Source organism: Opisthorchis viverrini, assembly GCF_000715545.1.
Source record: "Opisthorchis viverrini unplaced genomic scaffold opera_v5_2, whole genome shotgun sequence".
Taxonomy (NCBI): domain Eukaryota; kingdom Metazoa; phylum Platyhelminthes; class Trematoda; order Opisthorchiida; family Opisthorchiidae; genus Opisthorchis; species Opisthorchis viverrini.
In genome coordinates this window covers 1508924-1531210 of record NW_008751658.1, presented here as the reverse complement: position 1 = coordinate 1531210, position 22287 = coordinate 1508924, and the positions used below count along the sequence as shown (strand labels likewise).

At 45.2% G+C, this 22287-nt stretch overlaps 1 protein-coding gene across 1 annotated transcript in view; it reads left to right on the top strand.

Annotated features, from left to right (window-relative positions):
• Positions 1-6872: 6872 nt before the first annotated feature.
• Positions 6873-22287, top strand: part of T265_00196 (hypothetical protein) — a gene marked incomplete at both ends in the record, with an annotated part of 38895 nt that continues 23480 nt past the window's right edge. Inside the window, 8 exons of the mRNA XM_009163904.1 lie at positions 6873-6985; positions 7025-7150; positions 7189-7416; positions 9885-10068; positions 11819-12009; positions 13794-13890; positions 17538-17720; positions 20069-20181. Coding sequence (XP_009162168.1) covers positions 6873-6985; positions 7025-7150; positions 7189-7416; positions 9885-10068; positions 11819-12009; positions 13794-13890; positions 17538-17720; positions 20069-20181 — 1235 coding nt within the window. The remainder of the gene's footprint in view (positions 6986-7024; positions 7151-7188; positions 7417-9884; positions 10069-11818; positions 12010-13793; positions 13891-17537; positions 17721-20068; positions 20182-22287) is intronic.

Below are 22287 nucleotides of genomic sequence, written 5' to 3'. Positions count from 1 at the left end.
GCAAAATATAAGTACAAAACACCACAGGCTCCTCCTAGTCAGTAAGTTAGTGATACAGGGTATAGTTACCAGAAAGGCCGGATTTCTGAAAATAGCACCGAAATATTCAAAGATTACTGAGAGCTGCAAACACCGCCAAAGTAGTTTTAGGAATGTCATCGATTCTCCGGGCTAGAAAACGCAGCTATCTTAGAATCGCCAGGCAACCAATCAACAATGAGCAACGAGAACCATGCGCTGATGCATGTCCTGTCGGCCGATCGCCTAGTCCAGACCAGACAGCCTTGATTCAAGGTCGAAGGTGCGGGCTAAATACCGCTACAAATTTGGAGTTTTCCACAATAAAGTTGTTTTGTTCTTGTCTGGATGAGTGGTTTATCGTCACTTGGACTCGCATTCATTGATGTGCTCTCTCTGTCTCAGGCGGATTCAGGACCCGTACTCACCGTACCTGCAATCATACAGTTCTTATCACTTCCAGAGATGAACCAGGAGACTTCATCTACTTGGTGAGTTTCCATGGAAGATGGAGTTAGCAGGCCTGTGTGATCGCGGAGTTGTCTCCCTGGCCGCTTGCAGGCTTAACTTCCTCGGCATAGATAAGATCGATCGTTTGCAGCTTTCAAATTTACCGGTCAACGGATTGTGCACATACATCACAAATCATTTTTAAATGTCAGGGGCAGTTGGCTTTGTTGATGTGGCAACTAAAAGGACACCACAAATATAATACAGTTTCCAACAGTGGCCTTGGGTGCGAAGACGATGCCCGACTTTCACAAATTTCAAACAGATTTTCAGACCAAAAAGTCAGCATCACCATTCCTCGGCACCGAGCTAAAACGCCCAGAAGATGCTGTAGGGTTAAAACTCGTAAGGTGCTCGTCGCGGGTTAGGCCAATCACTGATGGTTGACAAGAACCTTGTCAAAACAGTGGTCTTGTGGATCTTTTCAGATTACTCTACAGAATAAAATGACATGTTGGACAGTTATCAGCGTCTTTCTCCGCTGAGGGATAACATTTAACGAGAATTAACGGTGGGACGTGCTTTGCGAAGCTGGATCTGTCATAAGCTTAGTTGCATATCAGCCAGAGAGGATTGAAGATAGTTCACGATTAACACGCACCGCAACCTGTTCCAGTTCATTCGACTAGTGCTCGCGGTGAAAATTAGGCCAGAAATCTTTCAGCACCATGGTGATAGACAGCATGATATCAGTCTTCAGCAACAATGCTTCGCTGCCGCACAACCGTGATTTATTTGAAAGTCTTATTGTGAAGAGAAGAATAGCGGTGGTTAGGGAAGGCACTTGGTGCTACCTCATGCCACAATCACTTCGAGGTTCTTACGCATCCAGACGCTCATTCAGACAATCTGGATAGGAACTGACAACACGAACGCCGCTGGCATGCACTAGCAGTCATGTCTTGCAGAGTCTCGAAACAGGAGCAGTGGGGACCCCATGGTTCCCATCCTGAAGGTGGGTAGCACCAGGTCAAGGGTTGGCCACCTGTCTGATTCCGCCACTCTGAGTTGGGCGCGGAAAACAACGCTCTTCGGCGAACGATGGTTTGGCATACGCAACGCATGTCCCGACTAACGCGGCTTCTGGTGCTGGACACACTCTTCAATGCTATTCCCCGTTGCGCGGCCGAAGACTCGCTTTCTAATTACCTCGTTACAGACTTGCCAACACCAATCTACACGAGCTATGGTTTTCAGACAACGATTGTCGAATACCTGAAGATTCTCAGTTCTCTTGGTCGAATAGGCCAAATCTCACATCCATACGACAAAACAGCCCGCACTGTAGCCTGATACACAAGTCGCTAGAGATCCAGTGATTGCATGTCCATGAGCATGACCCTTGACTTTGTGGGTGCCTTTGGCCGATTCATCCGAAAACGCATGCGCCTTCTCTTCAAAGACGAGAGCAATATCGTCTGCGTGTTCTAGGTGGACAAGATTTCCGTCAGAGACTGTTTAAACAGTGGGGCTTTGAGGATCTTACAGCATTAGTCTGATTATCTCATCGATCTTGAAGTTAAATAGGAATGGAGAGAGTGGGCACGTCAGATGGAGGCTTTTGGAGAGCTCTCCGTATACCCTCACTTCGAGAAGTCTTAGAATACAAAAACCTACTTTGTTCACAAAATTCCGCGGTATTCCTTTATGGGCAACCTCGTCAGTCGGAACAATGTCGAATGCGTGTTGGAAATGCAGAAATGCTAAAATTGTGGGTCGTTTGTTCGTATGGTGTTGTTCTAGCATCTGATGGAGTGTGAAGATTTGGTCAGTGCAACCCCTACCGGGCCGGAACCCTGCTTAATGCTCTGGAGCCGGTGTTTCACGAATCGCCATGGGGCGGCGATTATGCTGATCCCCCTGTGGTTACCTCACTACGAGCCCCTTTTTTGAAAATGGGCACTATCACCGACACTCCCCAGTTGTCTAAGACAGTCCCCTTTTCTCAAATACAGGCAAACAGAACAGATAAGCGTCGATTAGGAATTTCACCCAAGTCTTTGAACACTGCGGATGGGAGTTCATCTGGACCAGAAGCTCAGTGGTGCTTGATAGAACATATGTATTTATAAACCTCCAAGACCGTAGGTGGTTCCACATTCACCTTTCGTCAACTGTGGGCCCCAGATGATTGACAACTGGTGACCAAAATGGCTTTTGTTTGAAGTATCCAGTCCAGCGGTCGAGGCGTCCTTCAATCAAGATGTCCACTTCCTTCTGATACCTGATGTTCTTCGGGGACCAGTAGTGCAGGTCAACTGAAATAATCTTCGGGCATTACCGGCCTTCTGAGCCTGTTCCATTTCTATGTCCACTAAACTTCACGATCGGCTCGCACACTCACTTTCACTTGACTTCTCATAATTCGTCGCGTCAAGTGATGTTCGGGACTGGTTGGGATATTTCTTCGAGTTTTAGGCAGTGCCACCGTTCGGTCTGATATCCAGTGCTTGAGTGAACCTGGTAGCGCTTTGCCACGAGTAAACCCCCCAGCACTGTGCAGAAGTGAGGACCACATCTGATATTGGGGCATTTGGACGAAACTCTAGAAGGTGATTCTCCTAAATTCGTCTAACAACCGGATCTGCCAGTCTTTCTGCTTCCAGGAGGTTTGTCCGCAGCTTATGCAGTCCTGAAAAACGAAGGGAAAGGCCACTTCGGACGAGTGTTTGGTCAGAATCCACAAATGTGTTCCGAAACGACCGGTGTAAGTTGTTGCTCCGCCCCATGGGTAGCTGATAGCAATGTGGTCGATTTGAGTTCGAGGCCGATACGCCGTTGGAGGACACCATGTGGCAGACTATTTCGGCTAATTTGGAAGTTAATACCGCATAAAAGCAGCCTGCGGTCAGCATACAGCTGAAGCAATCGTTCACCATTTTCCATACGTACCGAGTCCAGTCCATGTCGACCCCCTAATTGAGTATCAGATACGCTAGGCCTGCCAACTTGTGAATTCACATCTCCGGCAACCACAACGATGTCTGAGCTTTTAGCTCGCTCCAACAGGACTCCAATGACGTCATAAAACTTGTCTTTGATTGTGTCGGAGCTACAGTCAGTTGGGGTGTAAGCTGATACGCTAAGCAGGCAGCGATCAATTTCCCGCTTGTGAGATTGCTTAACAGATTTTGCCAGACCAACCGCACTGAGGTTGCTAGCAATGGGTCTCCAGTCAAACAAGGATCTTTTCGCCAGGGACGGTACCAATCTCTGCACGTCCTGCCGCAGCAGCCTCTGGATCGCCAGAGGTGCGCAGATGGAAGTGAGTGGAGATTGATGGGGCGGTTAGCTCAACCACTGCACTTGCACCTTGAATTCTTGTTTCTGATACTTAGCGCACATCAATGCCAAGAGAGTCCTGTGTGATCGCAAGACCAGCCTGTTTACCTGCTTTCTTTGGATGGCGGCCTTTGAAAGCAGCCAGATAGACTGGGCATCGAGGCCTACAGATTGATTTCGAGATGCTTGAGGATGATGCGGAGGCGTCGCTTTCAAAACAGTTTTAAGGATGGAGTCATTAGTCCTCAATGCTGGGCCCACAAGGGGAAAGTTAATAATGGGGTGGGGAGAGAGGGAGAAAAACCTATGTGAAAGAGAAAGCAGGGATGCGTCAGCAGTTGCATGTTTTCGATTGCCCGCCGTTATGTGTGCATCGAGTAAGTCGACTCGGCTTATGACTCCACGCGACGGCCGTTGTAGCACGAGTTTATCTGTAAATGTGCTGTTTTTGGTTGTACGTTCAACGGGATACTGCCAGGACGCCCACAGCTAGAAAGGAGGATTATGATCCTCAACCAAACCCTTTGGCTCAAAGGCCTAACTCCAAGGCAGCGGTATTTGGTTGGAAATGCAAGTACATTACCATTTTACGGAACACGTCGCCACATGTTCCATTCCTGACCTAGAGGACCAAGATACTGTGATCGTCAAACCTATAACCGGTGACTTACGTGGTAAGAGAAACTCGGCGAGTGTGGCGCACACCTACCAGTATAGCTCAATGGGTCGCCGAGGTGCACAAAACATCACAACACGGCAATGTCTAGTCTCTCCATGACGGTTTCGGCAATTATGTCTTCAATAGAGATTTCGCCCTGTAGGCCATGCCAATTTGTAGTGAAAAGCCATGAAGCACCGTACAGCTGTTTAGCCCTTATTGGGAATCACGGGCCGTTCGCATACCACGAAGTTCCGGGAAATTTTGAGCCAGTGATCATCCGGTTAGTAATTTGATTAATTAACCGTTTAGCCACGATCGGCCCATCAGGGTGTATTCCGGTGCTACTAAAGAAGAGCTTCCGTCTCGACTACATGCCGTATTTCCACGCTAACATGACTGAGTGCCGTCACAAAGAGATTGAACCTTACCATGATGTGACGGTTTGTGTGCCTCCGTGACCCGTTGAGCTATACTGCGTTGCATCCATGCGACACTTAGTCCTTTCCACCAGGTTGGTCAATGGTTAGATGCCTAACGTTAGACGTATGGTCCTCCAGGTTGAGGGTTGGGACATGTGTGTGGACTTGTTTCATGGAAATGGTAATGCACATGCATTTCCCGCCAAACACCGCTGCGTTGTGGTCAGGCTTTTGAAAAGAAGGCAGTGATTAAGGACCGTAATCGTCCTCTTGTCTATGTAGGGACGCCATGGCAGTATCCCGGCCCATGCACAACCATGAGTTGCACATATACAGATAAACTCATACCACATCGACTGTCGCGTGGTGGCGTTGGCCGAGTCTGGTGGGAACACCGGATAGGTAATGCTGAAGTACGTCGAATGGTATCCGGAAGAAATGACTTACCCTCGCTAGATCAACTAATCACCGTGCATAGGTTGCGCTGGCTTGGCCACTTGCTGCGTACGCCAGTCGAGCGACTTCCTCGAAGCGTTCTTTTCGCACAACCATGTGAAGGGTGGAAACGAGCCATAGGTGGTCAAACAACGACTTGGCAGCGAAGTATAAAAGCCATTACCAGTAAACTCAGCTGCACTGATCACTTCCGTCTTCCTGGATGGGGACCCCTTAGATGGGCCACATCAGTGGTTGGAGACATTGTCAGACATGGCCCAGTCGCGCCCTCAATGGCATTCGTGCATCCGAGCTATTGCCCTCAATCCATAGCGCCCTTCCCAACCCCCACTTAACACTTCACCTACAGTGCTGCATTTACGCACGAATTTATCAGCTCCCGCCTCCAACACGCAGCTACCTACCCCACCTCGATTCATCGGTGAACGAAACTGCGGCAGCTACAACCACTGTACGACAATTATGCGGTTCTTATAGCTGATAGTGATGCTGATCTCTGAAACCTCGGAGATCGGAGTGCTTCCAGGATACTAGTCATGAACATTAATAATGTAGACTACCTTGTTTTCCTTGGCTCAGATCTCTCGACCTCTTCTACGTGGTGTGGTATGCATTTCACACCTGCAAAGTGCTGGTAAAAGACTGGGTAGGATCGCATCCAAAACTAATGCTTCAGGACCATCCACTCGTGGTAGATGAGGATGTCTACCTGGGCAGTCGTATAAGTCCTGGTGGACTGGGTGGAGATGAGATTACTCCTCGAATCGGGAAGGCCAGGGCAGTTTTGCCAACCTCCGACACGTATGGGGATGACGTGACGTCAGTTAGCTGCTGGGGGAAAAGTTACACTTGGATAGATATGGCTCAGTGGCTCAGCGCGAATTTGCCGACTGGAAGGCCTGTGGTTCAAACCCAGCCTCTGCATCTCGACTGCTCCTGTTGAGGCTTGGGCAACGTGACAGTGTCAGCCCCCGTGGTATTCTCGGGTGGCATGGTAGCTAGGCACTGAATGGGTGTTACAGCCGAACGATTTACTCTACGGTGGTGTCATTCATACTACTTTATGAATCAGAAACATGGCCTCTACGCACATAGGGCGTACGAAAACTGTCAGTATTTGACCATCTTTATCTCCAAAGCACTGATCGGATCTGGTAGGAACAGTGGATTACCAGAAGTGAGGTATACCTGATGGTTTTAGGAAAAAGGAACTCTTCCATGGTTGACGAGTTACTCACGCTTCATGGGGTATGCTGGTTAGAACGTATACTCCGCATTTCGGAGGACCGTCTGCATGGTAGAGCTCCTCTCGCACAGCCTTGTGCAGGGTGGAAGCCACCGAGTGATGGACAGTGTATGGCTGAGCAACGAATTATGAATCAATACATGAGCCATTTCGGATTTTCCACGGCACGAAACAGCATGCATTAAGTACGGTTGTAGACCAGTAACTCTTGCACGGTTTATCTTTCCAGTCCCTCCGAACTTCATGATTCCGAGGTCGTGGTTGCACTGAGTGCACAGAGATGACTTCCTTCAGCAAATATGTGAGCAACGTGGTGAAGACTGCTCTATCATCTTTCCTGCCGAACAAAGTTGTCGCGTATACACAACGACAATATGAGGCTGAGTACTCAGAGTAAGTGTCTTGCCAGCCATCTGTATCTCTTCAATTCAGTTGTGAAATCCTTTCCGAACGTGAACCCCTATTTTATTTCATCAAAGTGGCTAACCACTTTGAAATGACGTACATTCCACGCATTTCCGTGTCTGTAACTGGGGAGGAAGAACCCTATGCATTCAGGTTAGTTTCTTCTTGGGCTCGACTAGCGAACTTTTCAGCCTATTCCGTTTTCAAGGTGATGAGGAGAGTGGTCTTGCAGCTTTCGCACGCCACGTCGAAGTTTTGATGCCTCTCCATTTAGCTCGTGTTTCATTAAACCTTTCTTGTGATCGTGTTCTGATCGAACGAATCACTGCGTTGTGCAGAGAGCAATATGGTTGGACTGCAGCGCATATTGCAGCCGCTCTTCCCTGGCCAGAAGTATTTTACAGCTCTTCTGTGAAAGCGTAAGTTCTAGGGATTTTGTTTTTTCTCCCTGGCTTCATCTCATATTACTAGCGTTGCGGACCTGTGTACTACGAGCTACTCTTCTGAAAGGGGCTTTACACGTTTACCTAATGCGAAGAGGCGAGAAACCGTAACCATTCTAACCACCAAAGAGCACTGTGTTGATCTAACCATGGTACTCCGTATTCTTTTTAGGGAGGCCGGATTCCAGCTGACAGGAGGATCGTTAATGATTGGGAACCCATAAATGCACTGGACTGCGCTCATAATTGGCCCGATTGTGGAGGAATTTCGGTCATACTAAGGCAACGGGATTACGCGTCTTGATAACGAAATATACTATAGTAGAGGTCTGTAAAATGCGAATGTATTTTCATAGGATGACAATGGCCCGTTAGATCTATTCCACGTAACAGTTTATATTGAGATTCGTTTTTAGGGGAGACTTCCCAAACCATGCAATATGCACTCCGTTTCTCAAAATGCCTCCTTTGTATACAAGAGTACACGGGCAACTGAATTTTGCTTCATCAAGGACACACTGGTTCTTGCGGGAAGAATTCCATGTTGAGAGAGCATTGCGCCTAACTTTCCCCACCATATTCGCAACAGTGAATGATGCTTTGGCTGCAGAGCCGAGACGAAAATATGTACACCGAATAAGGTTTTCCAAGAGTTCACCGTCAACTCTTGACGTCGTAGGGGTATCTTTAAACTAGCGACATTTAGAATCAGACGGTTCCACTTCGCACCCACCTTTTTGCTTATTGTAGGAACACTTAGACTTCCTTTAGATCCAGGCTTTGAAGACCTTGTTGATGTAAACTCGGGCACCAAGTTTATAGTGTTTTAATTGAGTGAAATTTTGGTGGAATTTATTAGCCACCAGGTTTCAATATCCTCAACTTGCGTCTCAAGATCATCCCGTCAGTATTCACTGGAAATTAAGATGACTGGTAGAAAAGTACGTGACAATCACGGTAAGAATTTTCTACACTCCGCAAACTAAATTGGTGGTAAAACACTTCCTGGCTCCTGTTGATATAATTTCCTCGTTAGACAAGCTACGATTTCATTCACTGAACAGGTTTACAGATTTTCAGAATCCGATAGTTTATAAATGTTCGCTTCTTTGATGCACTATTCTCGGAAGCGTCGAGTCTCCCAATGGGATGGGTCCTTGCTATTCTGAGATACTATCTGCCAAAACTCTCAGGTAACACGCAAAGCATTAGATTGTTAACTTCGATTATATGCGTGTTTGGTGTCAATGCCACTAGATCACTTTGGATACCTGTACCTTGACTCTGATTTAGTCCCACCAACCTTGTTTTGTTCAGGCATCAACGCTACTTTATTTTGTCTCTTACACACCACCAGTGTAATGAAACAGTTCCTTAAAACTTTCCTGTAGAACTTTCGCCTGGACTGTCATTACTCGTAGATAATCTCAGCGATTCTCTAACCATAAAATTTCAACCTACAATTTGTTAATCTCGACAGGACCGTCATGATGGGATACAACAGACAAGCGGTTGGGTTGGTAGCGTATCATCCCGCTTGATTCCTTTGGGTTTGCATATGAACTACAAAGCGAATAAATGTCAAAGCTTAAAGAACAGACAATCAACATTTGAAACTTAAAACTTGGTGTTTCCGTCAATTTTGTCGTGTAACTAGTGGTAGTCTACCTCTGATTATTTCAGGTTACATGAGGAACGCTACTGGTGTTACAGTGGTGCATTTCAAGACTCAAGATCTAGCGCAGTGTCGCTTGGACTTCCAATCTAAAAAATCAGTAGTGTTAATGCGTTGTAATTCCCTTCGTCCCTTTTGCGAAGGCCCATGTAATACTTTAATCCGTCGTCGAACTTCACAGTGAAGTAGTTTCTGCAGCTATGTCGTTCAGTCGAACTCTCGTTGGTTTGGCAAACCGTTCCACATCCGTTAAAGCTACCTTACGATAGCGCTTTTAAAACCTTTTTTATAGAAGGAAACAGCGTATTTTTCATCCGGCACCTTTTCGGTGCACAGATACCATGGTACCAAAATCAAGCCCAAGGACTTGTATATTACCAGATTGTTCAAGCATAAATGGGCACGACCGAAGTATCCGGGGTGGTTTCTAACAATGCAGCTGTTTTAACCTCTGGTTATCGATAAATCCGGAATCGTGTATGTTCACCGACCATTTCACTGCCACTATCGTCGGTTGCTATCAACAATGACGGTTGTTAGCTCTCATCACAACTTCCTTTTGCTTCCACTTCTGGCTCCCACTCATCGTAAAAGGGTGTTCTGGCTGCGTTTTACGCGAAACCAACTCATGACTGTAAATTCTAGACTCTGTCTGAATTGTTCAGTTTGGAGTTGAAATGTTTTCTATTTATCGACTTGCTTACTCTTCTCTCCTTAATCTGGTATTGGATTCACGTTTGTTGTTGATGTTGCCTATTTCTCCACGCAGTATGCTAAATTGTCATGATCCATGCTCTGGATCGACTCCGCTTCGTATCGCAGTGGCAGGTGGAGACATCAAGTTGCTTGACTGCCTTCTAAGCCTACCAGCACTACGCTTGGATGGTGTGGACAATCAGGGGGACACAATACTTCATCTAGCAGCCAAACAGAATTCCAGCCAGCTACTGTCAGTGCGTTCTGTCGCGTTTATTGTCTAGTTGCCCTGTTTCTTCGGTGTTCGAGCGCTTAATTCTTTTGTGTATTTCTATGTTACTTTATAGCTATTTGGGATGCCGCAGGCGTGCCATCATTTTACACCTGTCTTTCTGTCCACTTGCGCCTGTTTGAGTCCATACCAATGAGGTAGCTCAGTGGTTAGGGCTCCAGCTTGATTCGAACTCTTCTATCTAAGCTTGGGCAACCTGACAGTATTCCAGCCCTCGTGCTCCTTCCGTTGGCATGGCATCTAGACCCCGAAAGGGTGCTGCAGCTTAACAATTTTTATTTTTCATACCAATGAGAAGCATTTGGTCAGAATTTCGTTTTTACTCGAGCTCCGCAGTCATATGTACTCTCAGTTGCACCGAATTTCGGAATCTGACCGTCTGACGATATGCAGATGTGTTTTGTTGCCAATGCTTGCTGCAATCACTTGAATCGTGTTGTCTGAAATACGAATGTGTTCTCACTATAGTGATGTGTACAGTTTCCGTAAGACCTCCAACGACAACTCATTACTTGCACTGATTGTTATGATGGGTCACTCAGCTGTTAGAACTATCCGTTTAAGTTGCTCTGAGAACGCTTCGAGTGCAGTGGGTGAGTTCACTCACTTGTGCAAACTTGGAAGTTTCGACCCATAAGTACTTACAACAAGTCCTGTTTGCTCATTGCGAAGTATTTAAATGTTTGGGTTAATGTATCGAATCTGGGTCTCATTCTGTTCAGTTTCATATATGGTGGCAACTAGCCCTCGTAGAATCAGTTGTATTCGTGTTGCATTGTGACTGCTTCGTGTCTACCTGTTGGCTGCCGGTATCCCTGTCCATCAGTACTCAACTTACTGGTAATGCAACTGTGTGTTGTAGGTGGTCGACTCAAGTGACGTTTTTCATCTCTGTTTATGTTTTGTTTTCGCATAGACTTTTCGGGTGTCCTCATTACCAGCACTTATGGTTCCTTACATCCTACACTACCTCTGAGGCCTCTGGGACCAGCATCGTCGATTGTTTTCCGTTAAAGCGGTTAGTCTGCTGGCAAGAGACGTGGTTAGCATACCTTTGATAAGGATTTACTTAGCCTGAGTTATCAGTCACCCACCACTTGAATATTGTGGTCCATACATAACGTCAGAATAATGCTTGTTTTAGCCGTTGTCGATCGGGCCGTCATACAAATGAACGTCCTTTTAGACAACGTGAATAGATTGCTCATATTACTGGGACGTGCGTCGAACTGGTCGAGGACGAGTGCTCTAGTTTGTGTTATCCTGCTAGAGCCAGCTGGCTGAGAACAACCACTATTACTCGCTTAGTGTTCTCACTTCGGCCCTTTAAGTTCACGCATTTTACCGCTTTCCCGGTCTATTAAATCTCTTCATATAAACTTGGTGACTCTGGTTGCCAACCTTCACGTTTTATATTCTAGTCTGTTAGGGACCTCAACATGATTGAAATAGTCGTGTATGGACAACTAACCGCTTGCTGCTGGACTTAATTGCCAGTCTCCTAACAAGTCTGATTCTACCATAAGCTTCCATAAAAAACAAGTCACCATCTAATTGGTTTGATGTATCTTTATCACACCTTTCGCATCTTCTATTGAGCGAACCTGCCAGAGGTAATATCTCTTTCTCTTTCTGTAAGTTTGCTCTGACATTGCAGATCTCCAGTTCACTGGATTCGTTAACCTCTGCTCGTCCCTTTCCTTCTGTCTACTTAGTTGCTCCTTGACAATATAAAGTCAGAGGTAGACGTCAATGCATTGAACACTCTGGGTAACACCGCATTGCACACTGCATGTCTGAAGCCCTCACGTGACTGCGTGGAGCAGCTGATAAACGCTGGGGCAGATCCAACTACTGGCCTGAGGGAATTACCGCTACAGTTGGTCGTGCTTGCTGATTCTCTGGAGTACGTTACATTTTGCATATACCTTCACCAGTTACAGCTTATCGTGATCACGTTTGAAGTATCCATACCAGAAGATAAAATGCGCGCAGAATTCCACCATAGTGAACTGCTAATATTTCTGGTTGTCTCAGAATCTATATCGGGAATTCATGCCGTTCAGAGATCTGTGTGAGCTACATACCATTTATGAAAGCACAATAGTTCCAGATGCTACGGTTGCTTATGTTGTGGGACGATGAAAAAGGTTAGGAACGTTTTTCGCCCAGCAAATTTTCATATTCAAGCAACTTGATTCAATCGTGTGCAATAGGTGTGCTGGTGATAGCCTGTGGACTTTGTGCGTACCATTTGAGCTCTTAGTTTCCTAGTACAACCACCGTTCTGAAGGGTGTTGACTGGAGATGACTGCGAGGAAGCTCGATAATTATTAGGCCAGAGGCCTACGTACTCATTTATGCTCGCTGATTTCATCTCCCTGGACAAAGAATGATCTGATATCTTATTAGGCACACCACACTCAATTGTCCAATGGTTTCGATTATTGCATTGCAGAACAGTCGGATTCCCTGAGCAATACAAACGACTGTGAAAACTGGCTTCATATTCTAAGCATATGCGCATTTGGCTCCTCACGCCTAACTATTCATTCAGCCTACTGTTTTACTATCGAAAATAAGTGGCAACTTGAGCTACGGTGCAACCAGTACATGTCTTCATTGACTCCAAATTTTCTTTGTCCGGCAACTCAAAAGATCACATCGTAGATGGATGGCATTTATTATCACATCCAGGTTTGCACAACAAAGCGCTGACGAAGGATCATCCCGACGCGATTGAGAGTTCATGTGAAGGAGCCCTGAAGGTGTGATGTATGTTGACTTGCAACTGTTGTCCGTTCGTAGAGGACAGGCTCCAGTTCCTTACTAGAAAGCCTTCCCTTCAAATTAATTGTCAACATTCCGTTCATTTTCGTCTAGGCGATATTTCGGCCCTCATGCTTCAGATGGGTTACATACCGGCTGTCCTGTGAAACGTCGATGTACTATTCAGTTTTCTATCAGTGGTGTATTTGGCCAGATGTAGTCGCATTTTTTAGAGCGTTTTTCTCGGTTTTCTATGGTACCCTGACCCTTATTTTTCGTATATATATATAGCAAACGATATAGTTTTTTGGATAGAGTACGTATAGTTCGAGACCTCCAAATGTACCTATTGGGATACGGTAACCAATCACAACTCAGCAGGTGTTTCTAAACAGTGGTACATCATTTTCAAATGGTTTGCCTGTTGTGAACCACTGTATTAACACTCTGTGTGCTGCTATAATTCTTAGAGTGATGATCCAGTAGTACTGTTGACATGATGTGACATTACTTCGCATACCTTTCCTGTTTATGAAGAACTCCAGATAGCTAAAGGTATGCAGTGGAATGTTGCACCTAGAGTTTTCCACTCTGCAGCTTACACATGTGGAAATGCCTTAACTTAATGGCTGCCTGTTTTTCGTAGAAATCACCCTTCCCATTCTCATGCGTGATGTTATTTGCTTGAAAATTATTTGTCACCAATAGAAAAAGTTCGTTGTTCTTCGAATGACGTTCCCAATATGTCACTTCGTCTGTTCTCTAAGTGTGGTAGTACCACACACTCAAATGTGCGTTTGTACAACAGGCCATAGAAGCTTCTGTAGCCTTTGATCACGATAACTTCATTTGTCCCATACCCGAGCAGTTTTTGGCTTTGAGCTGAACTTGTCATCTATTGTTTGCATTTGCTTTCTATAGATGTGTCGATGTAATCTACCAAGCCCATCCAGACGCCCTCAATTGTCCTCAACAAAGTGACTTGGCCTACCCAATCCATCTGGCAACCAACACTAAAGTGGGTCTAGTTGTCTGATGGTCTCACATATTTTGAACTAGTTTGGGTATTCTTCACCTGAAATCCTGTTAATCTTTCATGTCTTCCCATTCGCCTGTCTTTTCTCATCACTGCCCTGCTTTCAACTCATGGGGAGGCATATGCAGATCACACAGCTTCATTTTTCTCCCTTGGGGTGAGATGTTGATAGTCAACGTCGAATTTTGAGCATATGTTAATTTAATCACTGTCTGTTGGTTAACCCTTGTTGCAATCGATAGTCCAACTCCATCATTGCTTAGTATGAGCAGATATTTTCAGTGAGTGCTTGATTTGCTGACCAGTAGCAAAACCAATACCACCGAACTTGCCACGACGCTTCTTACTGTGTTCTATGGGTGGCTCTGATAGAAGCACAATTCGATTCACTCGCCAACCCTGCTTGTCGGTCTTTCAACAATTTTTTTTTGCGAAAATAGGTGTTTGCTTGTATGTTCTGGGGTGAATCACACTTGGTCGTTTTCTGTAGCGCTTGATCGGCAACTTGAATTCCTATTACCACTAAATACTGCAGACAAAACGCATGCCAGCAAGGTGTCGGTACATCAAAGGTACATCGGAACCAATCACAAGGACGTTTGTGATAATTTCTGTTCTGCTTGCTTCATATGGTCAGGCAAGAACGCAGAGCGTAAGGACTCATGCATTCTTTCATTGTCTATCATTGTTGAAGACTATCTACCTTGTTTTTTGGTTTTGTTCATTCATTTATCAGCTACTTTCTCAAGATTCAATCCGGTACAACTCCCTAGCTGGTTTTTGGGCTTTCTGCCACCTGGCTGTGAAATTCATTTTCCACCAGGTTTTCCGTTGGACGGTGATTCACTGATGCCAGGGACTCATCAACCTATACTGAAAGAGATAGCCTCATCTAGTCCGTAGTATCAGATCGACGAATGGATAGAGATCCGAATGACAGCCTTTTGAGCCCCAAATATGGCAACTCTAGTGACGTTTCTCAAAAATTGGATTGCTCTGGTCACTTTCCGCCTACCATCATTGTCTCGTCTTTGGACTTCCAGTAGCTTTGAACGACCATCGCAATTACTCCGTGGTTATAGATCAGCCTCAAACAACCACGACGAACAACAACACGCCATTCCGCTAACCCTGGTTAACTAGTTCTTGTGTGTATTTTCGATACCCAGTTTTGTAGATAGTTTAAGTTAGAGCTCATTTACAACAACTCAATTCACTCATTGATGTACAACAACCTCGCTATAGGAAATTATCTCGTTTCGAATCGATGCATGCGTTCATTTTCAGCCTTTCTGTCTTTCTGAAAAAAGTGATGCCGCCCCTTGATATATCTATGTGGTTAAAAGTCCCAAAGATACGTCTAAACGACCTCACGGTGCTGAACACAAAGCAACAGTTGCTGTGTAAAGATACTCCACATGTAGCCAGTATGATGACGTTACACCTGTTACTCGCGGTATGTAGCCGATCGATGAATGAGACAAATTAGATTTTTCTCTGTAAACAAGATCTAGTTGGTATTCGTTCTACAGAGCCGAGGCTGCTACTACCTGCAGACAATAAAATCTCTACAGCAGTTCTTACCAAGCATCTATCTCAGTCTTCATCACTCCGTTTTTACTGAGTTCCCTGAAATGGTATTTTGGAACCACGCCCTTCAAGAGCGTCCCGTCTGTTGCATTGGGGATGAAATTTGGTTCGGACGTTTTGTTCTTCGGAAATACCGCTGCTTTTTTTTAAAAATCGTAGCTTTATCTCCCACTCACTCGTATAAGTTGCCTCTTTTCATCCATATCCGGAGGACTTCCACTGCTCTTTGTTTTGGCTTGTCACATAACGGTGGCGCAAACAGCATGACATTACTGTGGTGGTATTCCCATCTGGACGTGAGTAACCAGTGTATTGATTACTATCAGCTTTACACCAATGGTGTCGGGTGTGATTTCCGGAAAGAGCACACAATATTTCTCTGTTCATCGGATGGCTTCCAGTCTAGTTGAATAAGGTGTTTGACTTTTCTCCACTGTTCCCTGATATTTACTTGCCTTTCGATTCAACTATCCAACCACGACTTTTGACTTGTAAGGAGGTCAAATTCAGCTTCACTTTGCTTATAGGGTAGCATAGCGTACCCGTTCACTAGGTAATCCTAAACAACCCTCTCTGTCGTCCTGGTGAGTATAATCAACCTAATAATGGTTCTTCACATGCAGCCTCTGGTCCTTTTTTTCGTCTTGATTCTGCTAACCATTTCTATGTTCATCGGACACCCTCTTCTGCAGCATGGGTGGTGTGGAGGATTAGCTGGGTCATATTAAAACGTGAAGCAGTCATTCGTCGCATCTATCACTTCTGTGGCTAGCTCAGAAGGTTGGGTTGAACTGGAATGAATGTAAATGGTCGTACACAGGCTTGTACGCAGGCCATTAAATTTTTCCGCCTGGCTGTTGCCCGTAGAAACAATTGATACTCCTCTTACGGGGATAAAATAAACCTTACTAAAGACTGTTAGCTCGTGTTTGGTCACATATGCCTAGGACATTTGTCGTTCGGTCGTCCACTATTTTTCAAGAATCTGGTAGCAGGTAGCTATCGACTGACTCCAACCACCATCCGGGTACGCATGATGGATTGAGCAGTAGGCACATTTGTTTGTTCGGACAGATGCTGAGGCTACAGTCCTCCTCAAGACTCTGGACATATCGAAATGTTGTTAAGCCTACAGTTTTGCGAAAACTGGCTTTCTGCGACCACTGCTGTACAAATCAGACTTATTACTGACTTACATTAGGCAGCTGTGTGATTACGGTGGGTGTGTCCCGAGTAGCGCGAGCCACTGGGATATCCTATGGGTTCGATTCAACGGTGGTTCTCCAAGCATTATTTGATGGTTGTGGCACCCGCTGTTATTCCCTTACTTTTACGGCTGTCAAAAGCCATCAGATAGCTGCACATGCATATGGTACTACCAATACCGTACGAGGGTCCACCAGCGTAATTCAGTGTGACTGGAAGCTATGGAAAGAAATACCAGCCCACCTTGCTGTCACCGATCTGAACCTGAACTGCTTGGATTCTCTTTGGAATAAATAATGCAACGAATCACAATTTAGTTCAGAAGCCACGGGAAATCCTTGCATCACAGCTTACTTTCGCGACGTGAAAATGCATCGCTGGACATTAAATTATCATCGTTACAGATACGTTCCCTTTGAGAGTAAGTTTTTCTATGCAACAATGGGAATCTAGTGGTACTTTTAGATCTGTTTGTCCCAGGCGCCCTCCGTTCATTTTTTAAACGTTGTATAATCAGAGTTACATTTACGATTGCCATTTTTCTTGGTCTGGTCGTTCCAGTTACTAGTTCTTTCCTTTCAGTTCTCTAAGCATAGTTTTTTCGGATGTTCCAATGCTGGTTGCTCACAAGACGTCCAACGATTCCGTTTCGGTTATCCTTGTTTCGTCCTTTGTTAGGAACTCTGGCTGTCCTAAACCTACCTTCACATAGCAAGGTCGCTAGTTCGTCCGCATTTCTTTAGTGCAATCTAGTGAGATAGTTTGGCGGACTCCTCGAGGCGCCTGTTGTTTTTTTAGTTCAGCACTGTTCCTATCCCCTAACTCGGCTCCAGATGTTCCGACGCCTGTGTGAACTTGGGGCTAACTTGGATTCGCAAGACGCATCGGGACAATCGGTGCTACATAAAAAAGTCACCACAGACGACCTCGAATGCGTATTGTACCTTTTGGCTTGTGGTGCGGATACGAACATCTTCGATGTCGACGGACGCACTCCTCTGCATGTGGCAGTATCTGTGAGTCGACATTTGGGTTATTCACGATATCACACCTCTCGACTTAAACACGAGTTTTATTGTGAAAGCTTATCAAGTAGTGTACATTCTCCCGGTTTTCTAGTCATGATCAGACCTATATTCAAAAGGTTATCGAGTTTTGGCTGCAGAAAGTAATCCGTGATAAATAACGCCTACTACTTACCTTTTCACCGGATAGTGTCATCCAGTGACATGTCGGAGATACTCTACCACAGACATAAAGAGGGATTTTATGGTGGGGGAAGCCGGAACTTTTAGATGGCTAAGACTCCAGACCAGAAGAATTATTTGGAGCGGAACGGATACCCAACTTTTAGAACGCTCGAGTTTCGACCAGAAATGTGTGCGGAGGACGATAAACCAACAAGCGAACGAGTTAGGAGGTGCGGGATGAAAATGGCGTCGGTAGGGAGCTAAATGTTGAAGGTAAGTGATGACGGGAGGGGCGTGAATTGTGTAGATTTGAAAGGACCGATTGCAGCTCTCTCTCTACAACAGCTCTCGGTTGGAGTTGTTGGATGTCGTTTAGTTTACTCATTTACTGCACGTGATTTCCACATTTTCGATCAGGGAGTTAAGGACTAAATATACTATTATTAGCGTCGTCTACAATGGCATGTATGCAACTATAAGGCAGGAATTTTATTCGCTCATGAACGAGAGATGGTAGGGGTGGTGAGTAACCTCTGCTGTATTTCCTTTACTACTTTGCTTCTCATTCGAGGCTCTGTAGTTATCGGTGGCATTACATTTGCCGTGAAACCATAGTGTGGCCCAATCTCCAACCAAATAAACGGAGCCATTTGTCAAATAGGGTGCGGTTCCTCCCACCCAGTTCAGAGTGACTGAGGCAGAAAGGTGGTCAACCTTTGAAAGAGATTAGGAAAAGCGTGAGTACTGTCGATGTGACTCACTTCCCATGGTTGAGTCTGCGTGAGCACCACTGTGCCTAAGGGAAGAAGCTACAATATGAGGTTGCTAATCCGTGTCAGTGGCGTTACAACCGAGATGGCCTGAACGATTGCCTGGAGGTGTACGTACTTCGGAATTATCCTGGCAGGTTAGCTCCAAGTCCAGGTCTATTCTTTTATCCAGAGTAAGGTCTTCAAATAAATTGTGAGTGCACCGCAGCGAAGCATCAATGTTGAACTGTGATTTTGTGCTGTTCATGATGGTGACCAGGATGCACCACTCTTACGAGTGCTGCGTAGTAAGTTTGGTTATTCAACACACGCCCGAGTTCTTCCAGCTCATTAGAATATTCCAAGTCAGATATCCAGGTTTTAGGGCCCAACTGGTCGCCAGAGTATCCCTCCTATGCTCGACCGAATCGCCAACTGATTATGACGTTAAGGAGCAGTGGCGAGAGCGAACAGCCTTCTCAGCCTACGTGATAACCAACTCTATGGTCTGCTCATGGTATACCTTGACCCGAGCTTTCATTGAGTAACAACTTGCCTGAATGAGGTTTATCAAGTTCTCGGGGACACCGTCAGTTAAGAAAGTTGTCCACAGTATCCGATCATTAATCGAATGAAAAGAAACTCGAAAGTCGATGAAGCATGCCGCTGCATGAATTCGCTACGATGTTCAAATGTTCCTCTTCCTTCGTTTGGTTTGTTGCGCATTTCCGATGTTCGCAGAAAACGTTGTAGCAGAGAGGGATGATAAGATTTTGGCAGCAGTATCAATAACATTCGTTACACGCTAATTATCACATCTTCCTATCTCCTGTTTTGGGAATTCGGTACCACTGTTGAGGTTCTCGAATCTCACAGAAAGGATTCGGTTTTCCGGATTGAACAGACCAGCTTGTGCAATACTTGGGGAGTTCTGAGATGCAGGATTTATAGACATCAGCAGGGATCTGGACTTCTCCCGGCTTATCGAGCGGCCTTTCACTGAAGTGCGCGGAGATTAACCGATCTGGTGACATAGGTGCCACTACCTTTTTCGACATAGGAACTGTTTCCCCAGTGATACTTATCGATCGCGTTGCGCATGGCCTAACTGGTCTGCTAGTTTGTTGTATAGAAGTCTTCAAAGCCACCCGCTGCTCGTTTACCGAAACCAACTGCTCAGCTGATTGTTTGGTGCTGTTAGCGTTCGCCCTGATGGTTTAACATTGGAGTGCCTTTAGGTTCTCCGGGTTGCTTGATGGCTCTGTGTTGATGTGATACACTGCCGGTGGTGTAACAAAAGAGTAGTTTGATGTCACTGCTTTTATGTGTATGAATTGTGAGGTAAAATATATATTCACTTGTCCTTTGTTTCACGCTGTCCTTTTTTCTCTTGGTCTCATGCAAATTGTTGGTATTGTGTTTTAGCATAACGCCTCCATACACATTCTACGGGCCCTTCTTGTCTTCGAAGCCGATCCATCGGCATTGGACAATTGCCGTCAAAGTCCGCGGCACCTGCTTTGCAGTGATGCCGACGAGTAAGTACAATATGGTTGAAATTCAACATAGGGTTTTTTCTGTGTTCTCCTTACGAACTTCGATCATCTGTCATGAATGACTAGTCAGCTCGATAGGACTATCCCTTCCATTGTCAAACTTCTGGTCACCCGGGACCACATCAATCAAATTGAAAACACTTTCATCAACTTCTTCCAACAGTAACGTTTAATACCAATCCTGACCAAACCTTTACGCACGCTGAACAACCACCTCTTCAAATTTAAATGAATCGTGAACAACCTGTCTAGCAGGGTGAATGTCTAATTGTACGAAAAACTATTTTAGTGGAGTGATCCATCTTGTACGGCTTGACTGAATATGAGCATTGACACCGTTTGTCAAACTCTATGTCCTAGCAGACGACTGAACGTCCCATCATGCTCCCTGGTTGCACACTACTACTAGGAGTACCAGGAAATTTGCCAGTAGTTTTTTTTGTCTGAGCTGGACTCGAATTGCCTAAACGCAAATGGGAATATATCTTTTTTGTAGTTTACTTTCGATTTTCCCGACCATTTTTTGGTTCGGAAGACAACTGGGCTTTTTCATCTGGATTTCAAAAAGAACGGTAATTCATAGCATGTCCTAGGCAAAAATAGCGAAGAGCTTGCGTCTAATTCGGACAGATTATGGCCATTATCCCCTGTTATCTGCTGTCGTTTGGGGATTCGATTTTATAGTGGGTACTTACCCCGCACGCAGACGTAAATGAGCCATACATAACATTTATTAAAGTGATAAAACAACTGTGCAAAGCCTTCTTCAGATTCTATCCAATGTATGCAATGTAATAAATAGATTCTTCATTCCAAGTTGAACTGATTTAACCAGAAGCCCTTCATCAACCGACCTTTTGATTTCAGTATCATCAGTAGTTCATCTGATTTCGGCAACCGATTTAGCAGTTTACCATAATATCTTGAAAACAACCTTAACATAAACGAGCGACTTACTCTCTGGTTTCCACACAGAAACACTCTCAAGTCGGTGGTTCCTCAAAGAGAAAATTGAAAGTTTGAAGAGTGATTGTGCCGGAAAATTGCTCGGGCATAATACAGACACATTAATCATAAAGCAACACGAGCGCGGAGCATTCCGTGACACCGTGCTCATTAAATCCCCTCTATGAATCCGAGACAGACAAGTACACATTTTACAAGAAATTCACTCCAAAAGCGATGCTAGACCCATTCACTTATGAAATTCCTCCAGGACGGCACGTACATTTTCCTAGCTTTAATTCAGGAGCGGGTGTCTGAAATGGTATCAGTGATGCACTGGTATATCGGTTCACGTTTGTTATCCTAATACGGTTTTTGTTGGGGTCACTCACTCTCTGATTTGTGCAACAGACTGAGGGAACAACTTCTTTTTTTAACATGCCCCTAACCATGTTGTTGTGGTCTGTGTCAGCGGCCATGTTTTGAAAACGTCTGTCGGCTATCAAGAGAACTGGTCGGGCATTCTTATTGAATACGTGTTTTCATAGCACTTTTCGCCCTTCAGATTTGGTCGAAAACATTGTCGTAGCTCGATAATGTCATAGCAACCAGTACTGAGCCGATTTTAATGACAACGAAAGTCGTGATTGAACAGGTCGATATCTCCTTTTCAAGAGGAGTTATTACCACGGGGATTTTAAAGATAGTATGAAAAAAACTTACACTGAATCTCTATTGGTAGGGTTTGGCTATCGGAGTCCATCCATCGTTCCTGTGATGGCAAGCTATCTTCGTTGATTAGTGACCGTAATCTTGACTGCAGCTCCCCAGCGGCATACTGAATATCAGATCACTTGCACTAACTTGGAAGCTGCTTGTCTATCTGTGATGTAACGTGGTTGCTGATTGACGGCATCTAGGGTTCAAGGCGCAAGTAGAAAGTTGCTCCAGGCACCGTTGTTTCGAAGTTGGTCTGATAGCCAAAACCGGCGGTATGTGTATTCATCTTTCCCTCAAGGACGTCAGCGCCAGATACTGCTGCTACTGTTGTGTTTTCAGACCAGTCTAGGTCAAATCTTATCTGATCGGGATGGGTTACTATGCTACTGCTTGGAGTCACGACAGAATCCAACAGGGGCTTTT